The sequence below is a fragment of the Schistocerca cancellata genome, chromosome 12 (assembly GCF_023864275.1).
Source record: "Schistocerca cancellata isolate TAMUIC-IGC-003103 chromosome 12, iqSchCanc2.1, whole genome shotgun sequence".
Classification (NCBI taxonomy): domain Eukaryota; kingdom Metazoa; phylum Arthropoda; class Insecta; order Orthoptera; family Acrididae; genus Schistocerca; species Schistocerca cancellata.
Window position 1 is genome coordinate 169,027,238 of NC_064637.1, and position 16,807 is coordinate 169,044,044.

At 41.4% G+C, this 16,807-nt stretch overlaps 2 protein-coding genes across 10 annotated transcripts in view; both read right to left on the reverse strand.

Annotated features, from left to right (window-relative positions):
- LOC126109880 (protein roadkill) overlaps window positions 1-16,807 on the reverse strand; it is a 695,429-nt gene that overhangs the window by 533,195 nt on the left and 145,427 nt on the right. The gene's annotated exons all lie outside the window — the stretch shown is intronic.
- Window positions 1-16,807, reverse strand: part of LOC126109878 (programmed cell death 6-interacting protein) — a 157,669-nt gene that overhangs the window by 105,162 nt on the left and 35,700 nt on the right. For all 9 annotated transcript variants that reach the window (XM_049914956.1, XM_049914955.1, XM_049914952.1 and 6 more), the window contains exon 6: window positions 6,202-6,303. In XM_049914956.1, coding sequence (XP_049770913.1) covers window positions 6,202-6,303 — 102 coding nt within the window. The remainder of the gene's footprint in view (window positions 1-6,201; window positions 6,304-16,807) is intronic.

Consider the following 16,807-nt stretch of genomic DNA (forward strand, 5'->3'; position numbering starts at 1 on the left):
TCGCCCCGGTAAAACGGGGAGGGGGAAGGGACGGGAGGTGAGGAAGGAGTTCGAAGTTCGATTTTCCGTCACTGCGGAGGTCGTCGGAGGAGCACCGAGAGCTCCGACACGCGAGCACGGGACACCGCCGAGGCGCGACGCGGTCCGATGTCCTCCACGTCCCGCGAGGGGGGTCGCTTACGCTCCAGCGTCACGACTCGGCCGTATTTCGGAAGGTAGAGAACGAGAGGAACTGTCTGCACGGACGACGAGGAATAGGAAAGGAGCCGAAGAGGAACGTTCTCTCCTGTCCCGTTCCTAGGTTCACGTCGGATGTGTCGTTCTGATAAGAGATCTGTGCACACAATATTGTAAATGTTACCTGGGCCGACCAAATATAGAAGATACGAAATGAAAACTAAAAAACCTGCAGACGTCTCTCTCGCATTCTGTTTATTTACGTGTCCAGTTTCGGTTTTCCATTTCACCATTTTTAGGCCCCTCGACCGATGTAAATTGGGAGGAATCCGATTTCGAGTGCGGTCGTCACGAGAGCCGATACTAAATAACCGGTGTCCGCAGTTGTCCGGTTTACGTAACACTGTCGATTAGTTTATCAAATTAAATGCAAAGTAGACGGCTGCAGGTGTTTTAATTTTCATTCTGTACTGAACATACGAAGTCCCTGCAACCGTCTAAAACAAGGATAGAGGGACAAAAATACAGAAGAGTTCCGTAAAGTGCAGTTACACATTTTGTAGCGAGCTGGCGCGGACGTGTGCGCCGTTACGGCCCTCGACCCTCTGCCGAAGGAGACGGAGTTGCACAGTACGAGGAGTGGCAATGCATACCGAGTCTACAACTTAACGAAACTGTGGAAAGGTGACCGTAACAAAATAATCGAGATAATAGGTATCACGAAGAGCATCAGGGTGACAGATCGATAGTCGAGTTACTGACACAGTTACGACCCGAAACTTGAGCCACTTTAACACTTCTTTTATAAACCACCACAATAAATAACCACGTACAGTCATTCTCGGTGACCTCGGAGGTCAGTAATGTGAGGATCAACCGTTCGATCCGGTGTGACTGATCCACCGTTCGGCACTCCTCCGATTTAAAAAGTTCCGCACTTGCGGATGCCAGTATGGCAGTGCACCATCCCGTCAGTAAAAGCTGTCGTTCGAATCAGTCTCCCAGCTGTGGGAAAAGAAAGTCCTAAAGCACACCGAGATACGTACTTCCCATAATAGCGTTCTCGGTAAAGAAAAATGTAATTTATACCTTACCACAGATAAATTAATTGCTACGACTTTTTAAAAAATCTGATCACTCTGTTCGACGTACCACATAATACTCTAGAGTTTGCTCTTTCCGACAGTACGTCGATCGTGCAAATATCTCAAATAAGTAACAGTTACGATTTTTTTTTAAATCGGATGATTCTTTTTTACACCCTGTGTAGCTATTCCCAACTCAGAACATACACAGTAGAGCAAAACCCTACACCAAAATTGCACTTTAATATTTTTGTTATCTCTCGCTACACATTCCGCTGCACGTTACTAGCAGCAGCTGACAAAGTGCGTATGTACTTGGCACAATACGGAGTAGTTCGATGACGCAATACGGAACCTGCATCTACTTTAGTGAATGGCAATTCACATTAAAAAATGAATAATTAAAGCATTTTCTAAATATTATCAAGCGAACAGTAACTGCTTTGTGTGCAAAAAACAGCTATCAAATAATTTTCTTGGCATTTTCACTAGTTTATAAATGCAGAGCTTCGAGAACAAGTAAACAGTACACACAAAAACGTGAACACAGGCCGAAAGCTTTACTCGTGGCAGTCTTTTTTTGTCGACAAAGTTTTCTCGGGTCTCCATCCGGGTGGTAGCGTCGATATATCGACACATTTCGGGAAGTGTCATACTACCCACCTTCTGAACTTCACCAAAAAACGGGTAGTGTGATACTTCCCGAAACGTCACGGTATATCAGTGCTACCACCCAGCTGGAAAAGCCTACCGTCAGTCTTCTTTTTTGTGCCTACCTGTGACTCGTCATCTCTGCTGTACGGTTAGTGACAGGTTTCCTTGTTATCCAGAAGAAAGACTGATTGGAGTACTGTCTTTTGGAATTCCATGTACGTGTAATGGACAATAAGGATGAAAATTCCATCCAGCCACCATTCAGAATACTTCACAGTCCTCAAAAAATGAAGGGCGATTGTCAAAAAAAAATTCCACATTTCCTGGAAAAATAAATTACAAACGAGTGACTGTCGTCAAAAGGAATCGGCTCGTTTTGCCCCGCAGTGCCAGATCGTACTTAGTAATGATTTTTCAGTGTGCCAACTGTAATAAAAATGAAGAATATTTAACGAGATATTTTCTTACAGTGGTAAGCATCTACTAAATACTACTAACAGCGACGCCTGAAAAAAAAGTCAAATACCTGTCGAATAGAGATAGTTACGCACAAACTTATTTCTATTCGATAGCAAAAATTTGTGGAGGCTGTACAGTAACTGTATAATGAAATGCAAAATAATTATAAAAGTTGCTGCAGCAACACTACATAATGATACATCAACATTAAAGAGAACTTGCAGATAAAGTCTGTCATCTGCCTCCTAACGGGCTCTCGACGGAAATACAACAAACTACATTAAACATCAAAAAGATGCACCAGTCTGTACGGTCGACTCGCGACTACCGTAAAATTTGCACATTTATAAACTACAATTGAGAAACAATGAAGTATAACATGAAAGTTAAATACCTCTAGCTGTGGAAGAACGATTACACTGGATTACTGCCATCAGAGTGCACCTCTCGACAAACTTTCCCTTCTCAAGTCTGCTACAGAACTTACGTACACACTACCGACTGTATACAGTACTGTGCTGACAGACAGCACTGCAGAAGCTTAACTGCCTGTCACAATACGCTTTACTGTTTCTCTCCGTATCAAACTCGACTGGCGACATCTCTCGTTTTGCTTCAGTTTTGCGAGGGGACCCGAGTCCGGTACGTACAGTTTGACCGACGACGGGGCACCAAAATTTCGGAACGAGAGTGTCAAAATTTCTTCGGATCGAGTCTCGTGTCTACACTAATTACACGACCACTCCGAAGTCGACAGAGGTAGAATACTAAAGTACGGGTGGCAACAAATGACAACTGCCGACCGAGACCGGGACACCGCCGGCCCGGCAGACGGGACCGGCACGTAATGCTGCCGCGCCACACTTCGCGGCGAGTTCCCGACCGGGAGCCTCCCGGTTCCCGCGGCCGCCGACTGCCCCACTCTGCGACTACCGCCGCCAGCTCTACTGTCGGCGAGGTGACGAAAAAGGATACGGTGTGCGGTAGCCCGAGTAGCCGATTTTTGTCACGAAGTGACGTACACTGAGCACGAAATTACCTCATCTGACAGAGACCGTCTCCACCGTCGAGCAAACGGTCAAATTTGCAAACCCCCTTCTGCAAATTAGGGTACAGTGTGTCACTCCGGGAGTGTCGTTTGCTGACCTCTGTGCGTTTCCCTAACTCCGTGTGGGTGTCCTCCTTTCTTATTACGACACGAGCACATTCGTGCAAAGATTTTCGACAATTACTACGGATTGCTCAAGAGAAGAAGTACTTAACTGAGACTGCTACAAAAAACTTCATCGTAGATAACCGGGTTCGGTAAAACTAATTTACAGTCTTCAGATCTTCGTTAAGGTTATTACAATCTGGTGCCAGCTACAAACAAAACGTTTCCATCGAATTTCCAGGTACATAAAATACAAAAAAAAAACAATGTGTCAGCACGTCAGAATTAAAATTACTACATACGTCACAATTCGCCAAAACACTGTTCCCACAACGTAACACACCGTGCCTAACTGTGTGTCACACAACTAACTACCCCCGATAGGCACGACGTGTTATTCTACGGGAACGAGGTTTGACAAATTGTGACGTACCCAGTATTACATCTACGACAGAATGAGCCGAATTAAAAAAATTACACAGTGCGAATCTTGAAAACGACACGAGAATGAAAAACGGAAGTTAAATAAGAGAAACTACTGAAAACATTAAGAGTATTAAGAAAACAAAACAGAACATTATGTCGAGTACTGTCTCGTTTTGTGAGAGGAGCGACATTACCCCGAGAGTGAAATCGTACGAACATTTCTAACATTCGTTTAAACGTTTATCCACTTTGAGAGGCAAATCAGAAATGCACACAGTTGACAACTCTAATAACTGAGGTAATACCTTACTACGTTTACAAAGTCGTACGAGGAATGGAACACGAGTTGACGTGTTTCGACAGACGCGATTAAAGCCGGAGGGACACCTATACGGAAGGAATTTTTAATGTAAGTTACAGAATGTCTCACGATTAGGGGTGGGGTGGGGGAACATTCCCCCGAAACTGGAACAATTTTAGTTTACGAGAAGGGATAGAGACGAGACATCGTACGCCACAGACTCACGAGCTTCCTTTTGTATCTTCTGCCACACATACGGAACACAGTTTACGGTCACTCACTCCAGTAGTAACACAGACTAGTGGACCGACAGGCCACTTCGGAAGTTGACAACGGAATTTACAAAATGAACTGCTAATGAAAAACCAGTCCAAAGTGCAGTAAAGTCATCTGCGTTTAAGATGACAGTCGGGGAAGCAATCCAGATCACAAACACAGTGCAGGTGAGGTCATACCTCTACCGTTCAGTGTCACGTAATTTAAGGCTTCGAAGACCCCCGTGAGACTAGCTTCGGGGAGCCGCGCCGAGGCACGCTCTCGTACGCAGCCGGCTATATCCGAAACAGTAAGAGCCACGGCAGGGCTCCGAACGGGAGCGAACTGTGATCCGAGTATGTCGTCCTAATACCTCCGACACGTTCTCCTTATCGATACTCGGTCCGGGCAGGGAATCTGATTCGGTGCCGGATATTAAACTTCCCTCTGTAACGTACAAGATACACACTGAACTATTACTGACTGCGTAGAAAAATCACTGCGCTTCAATCGAGCGTAGGAACTAACCGGTTTCAGAACTGTACGGAGCAAGCTGTGAACAAAATTACACGATCAGTACGAATCGTCACACTGGCCCGGATTCGAAGTTTTTGCTCAGAGAACAGTATACCGAGGGAGCGTACAGAATACGCCACAGCTCTGTCAGGATAGCGAGAGATTCATAATCGAAGAGCAATCGGGCAACGAAATTCCACATCACCGAAACTATTCTCGGCAGCACTCGCGGAAATTTTCCACAGCCTTCACTCACCAACACGAAGAGCTGCCACTGATGTGTGGGTGACACCGTTCTGCTTACCTCCGACGGAGGTGGACTTCGACAGTGAACGAAGTAACTGGAGTAGACTACAGCGAGACTAAAATAATGTACAATGACGACACTGAAAAAAATACTAAGTCGAGAATTAAGTCACAGAATCTGTCGAGGGATTTTGCATTAGGGATGGCTGGACTGATACAAAAAATTAATTAATTAAGAGTAAAAATTTATTGGATAGCTTCAGACAAACTAAGCAAGAGTTTAGGAAAGTAAGATTCTGATATGTATAAAAAAAAACATTTACAATAAATTCTTACTTGCAGTAGTGACACAGACTTTTACTGGCCAGTCAGAGATGAGTACTAAAACTCACTAGTGGAGACAGGAAAACAAACTGACGCTCAGGGAGAAGACCGGAGTGCAAGATATAATTTTGAGAGTAATGAAAATTAAACAGAGGCAGCAGGACACGAACGGACAACAGATAAGACAAGACAGAGGCAATCACCTAACGGAAGGTGGACAGAAGACATTAGAAAACGTGCAGGAGAAACACTGACGAGTTTAGTGGAGAGGAAGGCAGTATCCAACAGTGGGCACCAAAAGAAGACGGCGCGTTCTCGTCCGGACCCTCGACGAAATGAAGTCCGCGTAATAGTTACGATACCGGAGTCACTCGCCAAATTCCGACTTCGACACTCTGCGGCGAGCCATTAGTGCATTTCTACACTGGGATTCTCTCTCTAAAACAAAGCAGACTGCTATTCCACAAGACGTACAGAGTGTTATCGGTGTTATTCTGTTAATTTTGTGTGACTAAATCGGGATATTCAACTTTTCACAAAGAGATTCCAGAATCCTTTCAGAGGACATTAAGCCTAGGACACCTCTAGGCGAGGTGGCAGCTCACCTCCAGCCGAGCGATTTCCTCCCCGACGCTCTTGTTGCTCTTGCACACGAGGCTCTGATAGTACTGCGAAATACCGTGGTACGCAGCTTGCTTTCCGGCGACCTGTAAAAATAGGAAGGCAGGAAGGTGTGTGTGAAAATGCAAAACGTGTAACTGCAAAATAACAGTAGTATTTAATGTCAGTGTGAAAGTTACTAAGAGATACTACAAGTTGTATTGCACATTCCAAAAGCAGCCGCTCCTCACAAAAACAAAAGCGAATAAAACAAATGAAACTACAACCTTCACTAGGTCAACTACATTAGAAGGTCATTATGACCTAATCCTATATAAAATAGAAGAAGTTAAAAGTTTAACAATTAGCGACCAGAAAAATCGTTAGGTTACGTATTTAATATCGCGGTATTAGAAAGTTGCACGACACTTAAAACAATTTGCCTACATTGTTATAAAGATAGATACCGCGTACAGGAAAATTAGAGACCTTCACAGGTAACAGAAGCAGCTGTACGAATCCTAAGACCTCAGATGGCGAGCCAGTACTAAACGGAGGAAAGAAAACAGTGTCAGAAGGAATACAGAGGGAGGCCGTACCAGTAAACACGGAGATAGTATTATGAAAACGGAAGAGAAAGTATACAACAATGTGATAATGCGAAAAGAATTTACCGTACCGCTGAAGGACGTGAGCTGAATAAGGCCCCTCGTAAGATACTGTAACACAGCCTCACCAGTGAACTACCGACTAGCAGGTACCAGCTGACGAGCCTCGGCTTCCACAACTTTCTGCCGCCTCCGGTCTTTTTCTGGCAGACACGGCACTGTCAGGTCACGATAACAATACTACGAGTTAGTAGTGCGCGCGTGAGGGCAGTAGCGGGGCTGTGAATCGAAAGTACACAAAGTGGGATTATGAAGTGCACTGAGGGAAATATTTCTTCAGAACAGGAATGTAGAACTGTTAGTCGCTTTCTTAAAGTGCACAATCTTTAAAATGTCAGTTTTCTCAAAGTGACAGACCAATATAGTTAGGCACAATTTCCACTGTCTGAAGACGAAGAAATTAAATTAATGGAGGGCACCCTTTATACCAGAGGAACCTTACCACCTTTACCGAACGGTTTCTCAGTAAAATAAGTCTCTCTCCCGTAGTCCGACTGCCAAAAGTTAGGCAGAGAGTTCACAAATGGCGTACAGTCTCGAGAAGCCGCTGCAAATTTAACGAATGTGGAAATGAGCTGTACTGAACTGTGTGAGCCCACAAGCAGCTACGCACCAAGTGAGTAAATTGTGGCAATTACTGACACGCGTAGGAAAACGGACACACGTGTGAAACAGTGAACGTCATCGCCGAGCAGAAGAGACGGGGGATTACAGTGGTATTAAACGTCACATCGCGACACGTCGAAGACGGCAGAGCGGCAAAACGACAATAACGGAATGGACAGAGACGAACACATCCAACTTCAAAGAGTTAGATAAAAAGATAGACAAAACTATTTAACAACTCGATATAAAGATTGAGAAATATGTGGCTAAAATGAAACGAGTAAAAACTCGGAGGCAGATTTCATCGCGAAGTCGAGTGAGATATCCAAAAATAGGGGGATGTGAGCAAGTGTAAGAACGAAGCCTCCTTCACGTTGAAGCAGCTTTGACAGATTGCACCAAAATTTATAACCAGTTCAGACCACAGTTAATCTCTGTAGAGAATCAACAAAAAAAAAAACATAGCAGAAGAGGTAACCAGATTATCAAAAATCTCCACATTCTAGACGGAATTCACAACTGCTAGGACACTGACAACTAAAGACAATAACTTTGAGGATATTGTACGGGTTATTTCACAGAAAGCAACTGGAAACCTCAAACCGAGAGTAAATAACGTAGTATTCACCAGTTTGGAAATTTCAGTAGGAATTGCTATACATTCCAAATGAGAGGAAGACCACAGCTGAAGGCTCCAAACAGTGATACCAGGGATACGGGCAGGCACAAAACAAGAGCTGTAGCCGACAGGGACGATTCCCTGAATTTAGGTGGGACGACGTACAATAAGTTAGAAAAACCTTACGTAGAGAAATATTGGTCACAGGAAGTGAAAGAGGTGGTCACGGATAAATTGAAATGAGCACATAATGGACAGATGGAACAGTTTGCTGGTTGGCACATTGGAAAAGTCACTAGAATTAAACAGATACTAGGAAACGGGTGAGGAAACATCAATAAGCCAGGCATCGGACTGTGTGTCGGCTCGATACGGAGGTGTGACGTACGGTTTCACGGTTGAAAAAGAAGAGCGAGGAAAACTGATTTTAACACGTGTAGAGAGCACAACGGGAAGGCCGCAATGACAGTGGGAATAACGCGAGCCGAACTACTGAAACCACGAATACGGAGGCCGGAGGCCAGCACCTCCGTGATGCGGCTGACAATTAGTTGCACAAAATGTAGAACAGACGATGAGAGGAAAGAGGTGGCTCTGTGAGAAGGTTACAGCCAGACCGTGACAGATACGGCAACTCGTGTGAGCACAAACGCGAGACAAAGCAGGGTTCAAAGAGCACAGGGACGATAGTGCAGAAATTTTGTACGCGATCGGACGTGCCGTGTTGCACTGCGAGGAGAGGAAGAAATGCCTAGACCGTGACATGAAAACAGCAGAGAGAGGAATGAGAACAGTGGGCAAGTGGATTAGTTTCAGCTTGTGCACTAATACTACTACTGAGAGGCAAAATGTGCCATTCCAAATTATAAAGAACTTACCACACAACATAGGAATGAAATATGACCACAGAAATAAAGAATTAATCAATGATGCAAAGCAGTTTGTGAATGAAACAAATGAAATAAATGACAATACAGAGTTAAGGTAAATGACAAATCTACAGGAAATGTTACAGTTAATGAGGGAATTGTGACCAATTCAGGAAAGGAATACGAGTGAGGAGAATCAAAAGACGTCATTTTAAAATTTTAAAAGTATCGAGTGCTTCTAATGCTGAGCTACTGAGCAATCTGGCAATATTACCTGAAGTATTTTCAGCTGTACATGCAGAAGACGTACGGGAGGCACAACTAGAAAACAGAGTGGTAGATGCTGCCTCGAAAATGGCATTTGTCAAGCCAGGTGGTGTAATTACAGAAGAGAGACCAGGAATGAACAAAAACGAGATAAACATCAAAACATTATCCGATATGTTACACCCCCCCCCCTCCCCCCCCCCCCCCCACACACACACACGTAGACATACTACGGCAGATGTTCATAAACAATGTTGCACTGCATCTCCAGAACCAGACCTAACAGTTCTGAATTTGAAGAATATATGTAACTGTTTGAATGTAAATCTCTGTGTTATGAGAAAGACATATCAACTGGAAAAGCAAAAAAAAAGACAAATTATACAAAGTAAATAACTGTTTAAAATACACGTGTTCTGTCAAAGAGGAGGAGTCAGAGCCTGCTCAAATGAGAGGAAAAAATAGAGTTAGAACAAATAAGGGTTTGCCTTGTATGGAGGAAGAACACGGATGAAGAAAAGTGACTGAAAAACCCACCAGTTTCAAATTCACTCAGTTCTCAAAAATGTAGCAGAACGAATGTGAATAACGATGACGGGAACAAACTTCGAGTGTGCCTGCAAGCGAGGCATGACGACAGAAGAAGAATCGATATAAATGGGAAGTGGACATGTTGGGAACGTGCAATACTTGCACGGAACAAGAGAAAGAAAAGACAACTGTGCAAGATATTCAAAGTGTGGGACGAGTGAAGAAAATTACAACACTGCACAATTAGTCATAAACAGTCCATGCAGTGAAGAAGAAAAGTAAAAGAAAACATCATTTCCTCAAATTTGCCAATGTTTCCATACATAAAAAACTGTTTATTAGTATGAAATATTATATGCAAGGTTAAGCAGCAGCAGTAACGCCCAAGTGAAGACAGTTTTAAAAACGTTGTGCTTTTACAACAGAATGAGTGATAGGAGCATTTTCGACAGAGCCGTATTTGGACTACTGGTCAGTGTAGGTTAGGAATACAAGGTGTTTCAAAGAGGATCTAACAACTTTGAAAGTTAATGTAAATTAATTCACAGTACTTGCAGAGGCGATTTAGTGTCAATTTGTAGGTAAACACATTAAGTATTGTCTCGTGTAGTTGACTAGTGCCGGAGCACCAGCGGCAGTGCGTTAAAAATGGCTGCCTTCACTGGACCCAAGAGTACTAGCTGTGTTTTCCGGTTTGAAGAATCGAAGTCTGTGACAACAGTTCAGTGTAATTTCTGCACCAATGTTTTGTAGAAACAGCCCCTTTTTTTTTCCGTGAGAGAACCATCAACAGAACAGCGTACCCAGATACGTTACAACAATTTTTGATACCACAGATCGACGAGGATGACGGAGAACAAAATTTTTTACCTCGTGCAAGACAGTGCACCACCCCACCACCTGGCTGGTGCCCGGGTGTTTCTCAGCGACCACTTTCCAGGTCAACGTACTGGCCGCGATGCACCAACTGCGTGGCTCCTACGTTCGCCAGACGTGACACCGTTCAATTTATTTTTTACGGGGATTCATCGAGGATATAGTGTTTGTACCTCCTGTGCCGGCTTCTCTACGTGAACTTAGAGCAAGAATTTCTGCAACCACCGAGCAAGTTTCACCTGCAATGCTACGGCGAGTTTGGGAAGAAATTGGCTTCCGATGGGATGTGTGCAGGATAACCGGTGGAAGCCACGTACAACATCTTTAGTTTAAGGTAAAAAAACTTTGTGTGTTTTCCTATATAATATCACTATACCCAGCTCTATATCTTCTTTCAATACATTTATACGAAATTTTGAAGTTGTAAAGTCCTTTGCGAAACACCCTACATACGGAGGACTCGTGGAAGCACCAGTCGACACAGGTCATTCTGCTCAACTGTGCAAGTAGAGCCAGTCAAAGAAAGCCAATTAATGTGCCACGCACGGATGTTTCGAGATTACGTGACGGCGTTTTTTCAAGTATTTCACGCAGTCGTCACTAGGGGGGCAGGGGTGACGCGCCTGTCGCATACGCACGTACGATACGGTCGGAGCTCGCGCAGCGGCAGCCGACGCCTGTGCAGAGTCTGAGCGAACGGGCGAGACGACGTCGGGTGCACGAGAAGCGCGCTAGCGAGAGGCGTCGTATTCCCGTACGACCACACACGTCACTACCGAAAATGTCATCCCTGCGGCAGTATAATGTCTGCTCGTCCATTTGACGACAAAAGTCTACACGGAGGCAACTCACTGAACGCGTCGACAGAGGTGGGCAGGAAAGCCCGTGCACGACCGGTAACACCCGAGCACACGCGACGTGACGAGCTGCCGCACGGAGCCGCCACGACGTCAGATGCCGCACGTCTGTAGCGAGTCCGGCGGGGGGCGGGACTCCGCCCTCACCACACTACACGCGAATTTTCCAGTACGACAAGAACTTCGGGTATTTGTGTGTGCAGTGAATGTAAGCAGAGTACAGTGTTTAAAGAAATGTGAGGTATCGGTAATGTAAATGCGTATTTCGTCATTTATTTCTTAGTCTCCCTTACGGCAGAAAGTTTTATTAAAAATGGTTATCACATCTAATTTCCTATCGTGTATTAAAGTCTTGTTCAGTAATGGGATTTTGGCGGAAAATGTTCTCACTCGAATTTGTCTCTTACTGAAGCAGTCTGTGAGCACCGACTGGTAATTTCAACTTTAAAACAATAGGGTCATTCCATATCAAATCACCCAATAAAAAATAAATTTTACACCCACCTCCTTAGATTTTCATGAAATTTGGCTCAAATGGTTCTAATACCATCCTGACAACACCTGAAATTTTTTTTTTGCTGTATCTCTTACAGTTTTTTTTTAATAAATTTTTAAAGTTTTTATGTTTTGCGTTTTCTGAACCTTCGTAAATGGTCAGTTTAATTTATATTCAAAACTTTAAATTTGCTTATCTTAAAAACTCTTTTAGATAACATGAAGAATTTTTGCAGCAAGTTTATTTATTATACATATTTGAAGATAAAAATGATGCTATTAAAATATATTAATATTTTCTATGAAAAAAATATATATATATGTATTTTTTTCTTTTTTTTAACGGATGTTTTGTTTTATAATAATTGCAATATCTCAAGTCTCAGACCTGATAGAATGCTCAAATTTGTTTTAATTTACTCTTAAACATATAGGCTACTTGATAAAACAAAAATAATGATGGCTTTTTAACATGTTTATTAATTATAGTAGATTACATTAGAATTATGTACAAAGATAGTTTACTTACGACACTTATGTATAACCCAACTGATTGCTTGATACATTGAATTTTTTTGAGTAATTTTGTCTTTTTAATAGACATTAATGCTGATTCAAACTGTTTTTCCACTTCATCCAAGAGCTTTCAGTTCTTTTGATACAGTCTTTTTTGAAGTAATACATTCTCCCAGTGCCGCTTGATTGAGGTGCGTCTACTACACAGACTATGTGCTCCAAAGGCACTATGCAGGAATCTTCTCTTTCAGGCCAATAAAATGATGCAGCGGGTCCTGAAGGATGTAGAAATAGAATTTCTGCATCTTCTTCATCATTGAATATTGTTTTTACCAGTCCAAAGTACCAGTTACCATCATAATTTGCAGCCACATAGCAATTTATGGATGGTTCAACACGAACCCAATCAGAAGAAGAATGGAAAGAAAAGACTAAGGAGGGTTTTACACTATCTGTAGTCCTTCTAATTTCAAGGTTGTTTGTTGGAAGTGGTTTGAAGTTATGAAAACTTCTAGTTCCAGGAATGGTTCGGGTTGCTGAAAAACGTTTTTCTAGTTTTAACCGTAGCAAATCAGCTTCTTTTTTGTCAATAAAGTGAAAATGAATGTTTTCAATATTTTTTTCACAAAACTTATACACATCGATTGCTGTCATTATTTGTTCTTTGTCTGAAAGCTGTAGACTGGCTTTCCTTAAAATTATTTTAATAGTTCCTCCTAGGCCATCACAAATTGACTTCCCATGACTTGTTGCAAAAAAAGAGTGTTGGGCCTTCAAATTAAAGTCTCTCAAGTGTTCAGTCAAATTTTTAAAACTGTTTCTGTTTTTGTACTGCCCAGCACAACCATCTGTAAAGTAGTGAACTGAGTCAATGTCAGTATGATGTAATGACAGCCACTTTGTAATTTCTTTTTGTACAAAGTTAACAAAACCAGTGTCATGTTCTTGGTCATCACTAATAAAACAGTGGTTGGAAACAAAAACATTGTTTTCCTCATTTCTTAGAAAAACTCCAACTGGGTGTAGAGTACAACCACCTCTATTCCAGTGGTAACTTTGGATCTCATTCTGTATAACAAAGGAATAATTTTCACTGAAATCCATCACAATAATTGCTGTTTTGGGTGGTGGGTCTTCTTTCAATCTTTTAAACGCTGCTGATTGGGATTTTGCTATAAACGAGTGTGGGGTGAGCTTTTCCAATGACCTAACCAATAAAGAAATGTAGTCTTCAACACTGATAGACTGTTTGATCATTTCTGCCCTGTCTGTGTTAACCCACTGACTGATTACAATTTCTTCTTCTAAATCATAATCTTTACTTAGTTTTTCAGTTAAGCACTCTGTTAGCGCAGTATTTGCAGGACAGCTGTTGCAATGATGTAGCATGCAGTTTTGGTTTTCTGTGTTGCACACAAGCATCTTAATTAGGTCTTTATAAGATTCTTCAATTTTCACAGCATCCAGTAATAGTTTAACATTCTGGTGGATACTGCATACACATACAGTGTGTGTGCCTGCAGCACCAGCAAGGATACACCATTTAGGTCTCAAGAAACAAAATTTTGAAAATCCTACTTCTACCTCGGGATTCTCCCATTTGAAAGAATAATAGAGTTCTCTCAAGTTACACAAAATGAGTCTTTTTTGCATGTACACATTTTTTTGAACACTTACTTTGTCTTTTGTTCCAGGTAGCACTCTGGAACTTTCATCCTTTTCATAAAAATCTGTTACAAGTCTTACTGTATTTTCAGAAAGAGTTTTACCTTTTTTTGGACCAGGAGTTTCCAAAATACCCTTTTCAGATTTTAGTTTTCTAGCTTGTCGCACCATGTACTCACTTACATTAAATTCTTTCATCACTTTATTTCGAGTCCAAGAATCTGGAGCCAAGGTCAGAATCTGGATTTTTCTAGACCTCCCAACAGATGAAATCTTCTCTTTCATAAGAGAAATCATTACATCAAAATCCTTTGCTTTCTCAACCACATTTTTATCTTCTTCGTCATCATCAGAACTTGGTGCATCATATTTTAATGCTTTTGAAACCGCCTTTTTTGCAGTCTTTTCAATACTGCTAACCTTCCTTTTAAAATAGGACCCTTTACTTTGTTCTGACAAGCCATGAAGCTTTATCGGTGTTAAACCTAAATAATCAAGAGCAATGTTTGTTTGTACGAGGGATTCATTTCTGGATTCCAATGATTCTAATTCAACCATGACTTCATCATCTGTTTCACTTTCATTGACTTCAACTCTTAATTTTTCCTCACAAAAGTTACGGCATGTTGAGCAAAGCTTTTGTCCAGGTTTTATGCTAATATTTTTTGTCAGTAATTGTTTAGAAAGATCCAAGCCTACACTTCTCAACGATTTTTTGATGGGCTTTTTGTGTTTTTTTAGTGGGTCTACACATGTTGTTCGATACTTTTCAAAAACATTTAAAAAGTAGTAGCTGTGGTGTGAACATATATTCTTAAATTCACACAGATTAATTCCAGATCGTAAGTGGATAAAATCTTTTTCTTCCTCACTCAATTCTGATACCGGTTGTAACTTTTTTGAAGGTGTGTAGGTTGTTTGGAAACAGTCAGATTTTTTAAATAACTCTACACTACAGGTTTGAATATCTGACATACTGATTTCACTTTTGGTCTGATTACTGTTCTGGTTACTTTTATAGGATATTGGAAAAGAATCTCTGTAAACTAAGCAACCGTACTTACTGAGAGTTCGAATAAACTTAATAAAATACTATCCAAGCACTATTTAACACTGTAATAATTTTTTACTTCAAAACACAGGAGTAACAATACAAAATCCAAGTGTACATTGTTACTCCAAGAACACAAAAACTTATTTTCGGTGTCTAAGTCACTTGTCATTTTTTATTTTTAAAATATAATTAATATTATTTTAAAAATTAGATACCGTATTTACTCGAATCTAAGCCGCGCTTTTTTTCCGGTTTTTGTAATCCAAAAAACCGCCTGCGGCTTAGAATCGAGTGCAAAGTAAGCGGAAGTTCTGTAAAATGTTGGTAGGTGCCGCCACAAGTAACTTTTGCCGTCGAATATATGTAGCGCTACACAAGCATGCTTTGAAGGCACAAAGATAAATACTGGCGCCAAAACCTCTGCGCCTGTAAATAAATTTAAAAAAAAAGAAAAAGGTGGTGGACGAGCTTTTTTTCTCCGCCCCGAGTTTCGACCACTGCATTTTCATACATTATCCAACGAAGTAAATACAAATTCCGTATTGTTCATCTTCGAATGTAGCAGCCTTTCAACGTACTACGAAAATCCGACTGGCAAGACTGTTTGGGATGTTTGTCAATATGACCAACTCTACGTTCTGAATTTTTTCCTATCTGTGACAAGAGATGGTTGCTAATAGGAACTTTTATGAATTGTGAATCACATGCAGTATTCTCTTCATCATAAGAATAATACGAATATAAACTTTTTGCCATGTATTCTTTTGCGTTTGCTGCTACTTCATTTAAATCCTGTCTGCCTAATAAACTTCGAAACTAGAGTGAGACAACAGCAATCGCGGAAGAATATACATATCATGCCTTGTTTATATTAGTATTATTCTTACGCCGATTAGAGATACAGTCAGAAATGAAGCACGACAACTGACTAGATTTTTAAATCTAAGATGACTCTAATTTCTGTGCAGAAGGTAATGTACTAAAGAGGCATCTGGAAAGATATTCAAACGGAGAAAAATTTTCGCTAAACTCTCCTTCACAACATCATCTATCACACGCAGTCTATTATTTGGTTCTTGTTGATCATTATCAAAGAAAGCAGCAGTGTAAGTAACAACAAATTGCAGTCTCTTGCCATTGTTTCGCTAATGAGACGATTTTATTTATTTATTTTTATTTATTTATTTATTTTCAATTGGAAGCGGCGGTAGCGCGTACAAAAGCAAGCCATGTCGCGAGCAGCGACAGGTCGTAAACACTCACTATCAGAATGCGACAAACAATGCGTGACACAGTACAATAATGCATTTTCAGCTTAGAGTGACGAAACACCTATAACAAAGTAACGGCACTTATCAGATCAAAGGAAAATAAGCAATCAATTCAACCCAGACGAAGCACGTGAAAAAGGAAGGGTACCCGTATAAATATGGACGGAGCACCTGACGCATAGCAATGGCTACCTGGTAAAGCTTAACTGCTAAGCTTACGATTCGAACCAAACTACTGTAGCTGTATCGTCATTCATTCGACCTAAATTGTATCTCATATTACAATGGACCAACTTTGTTTCGATTTGGAGGTGCGG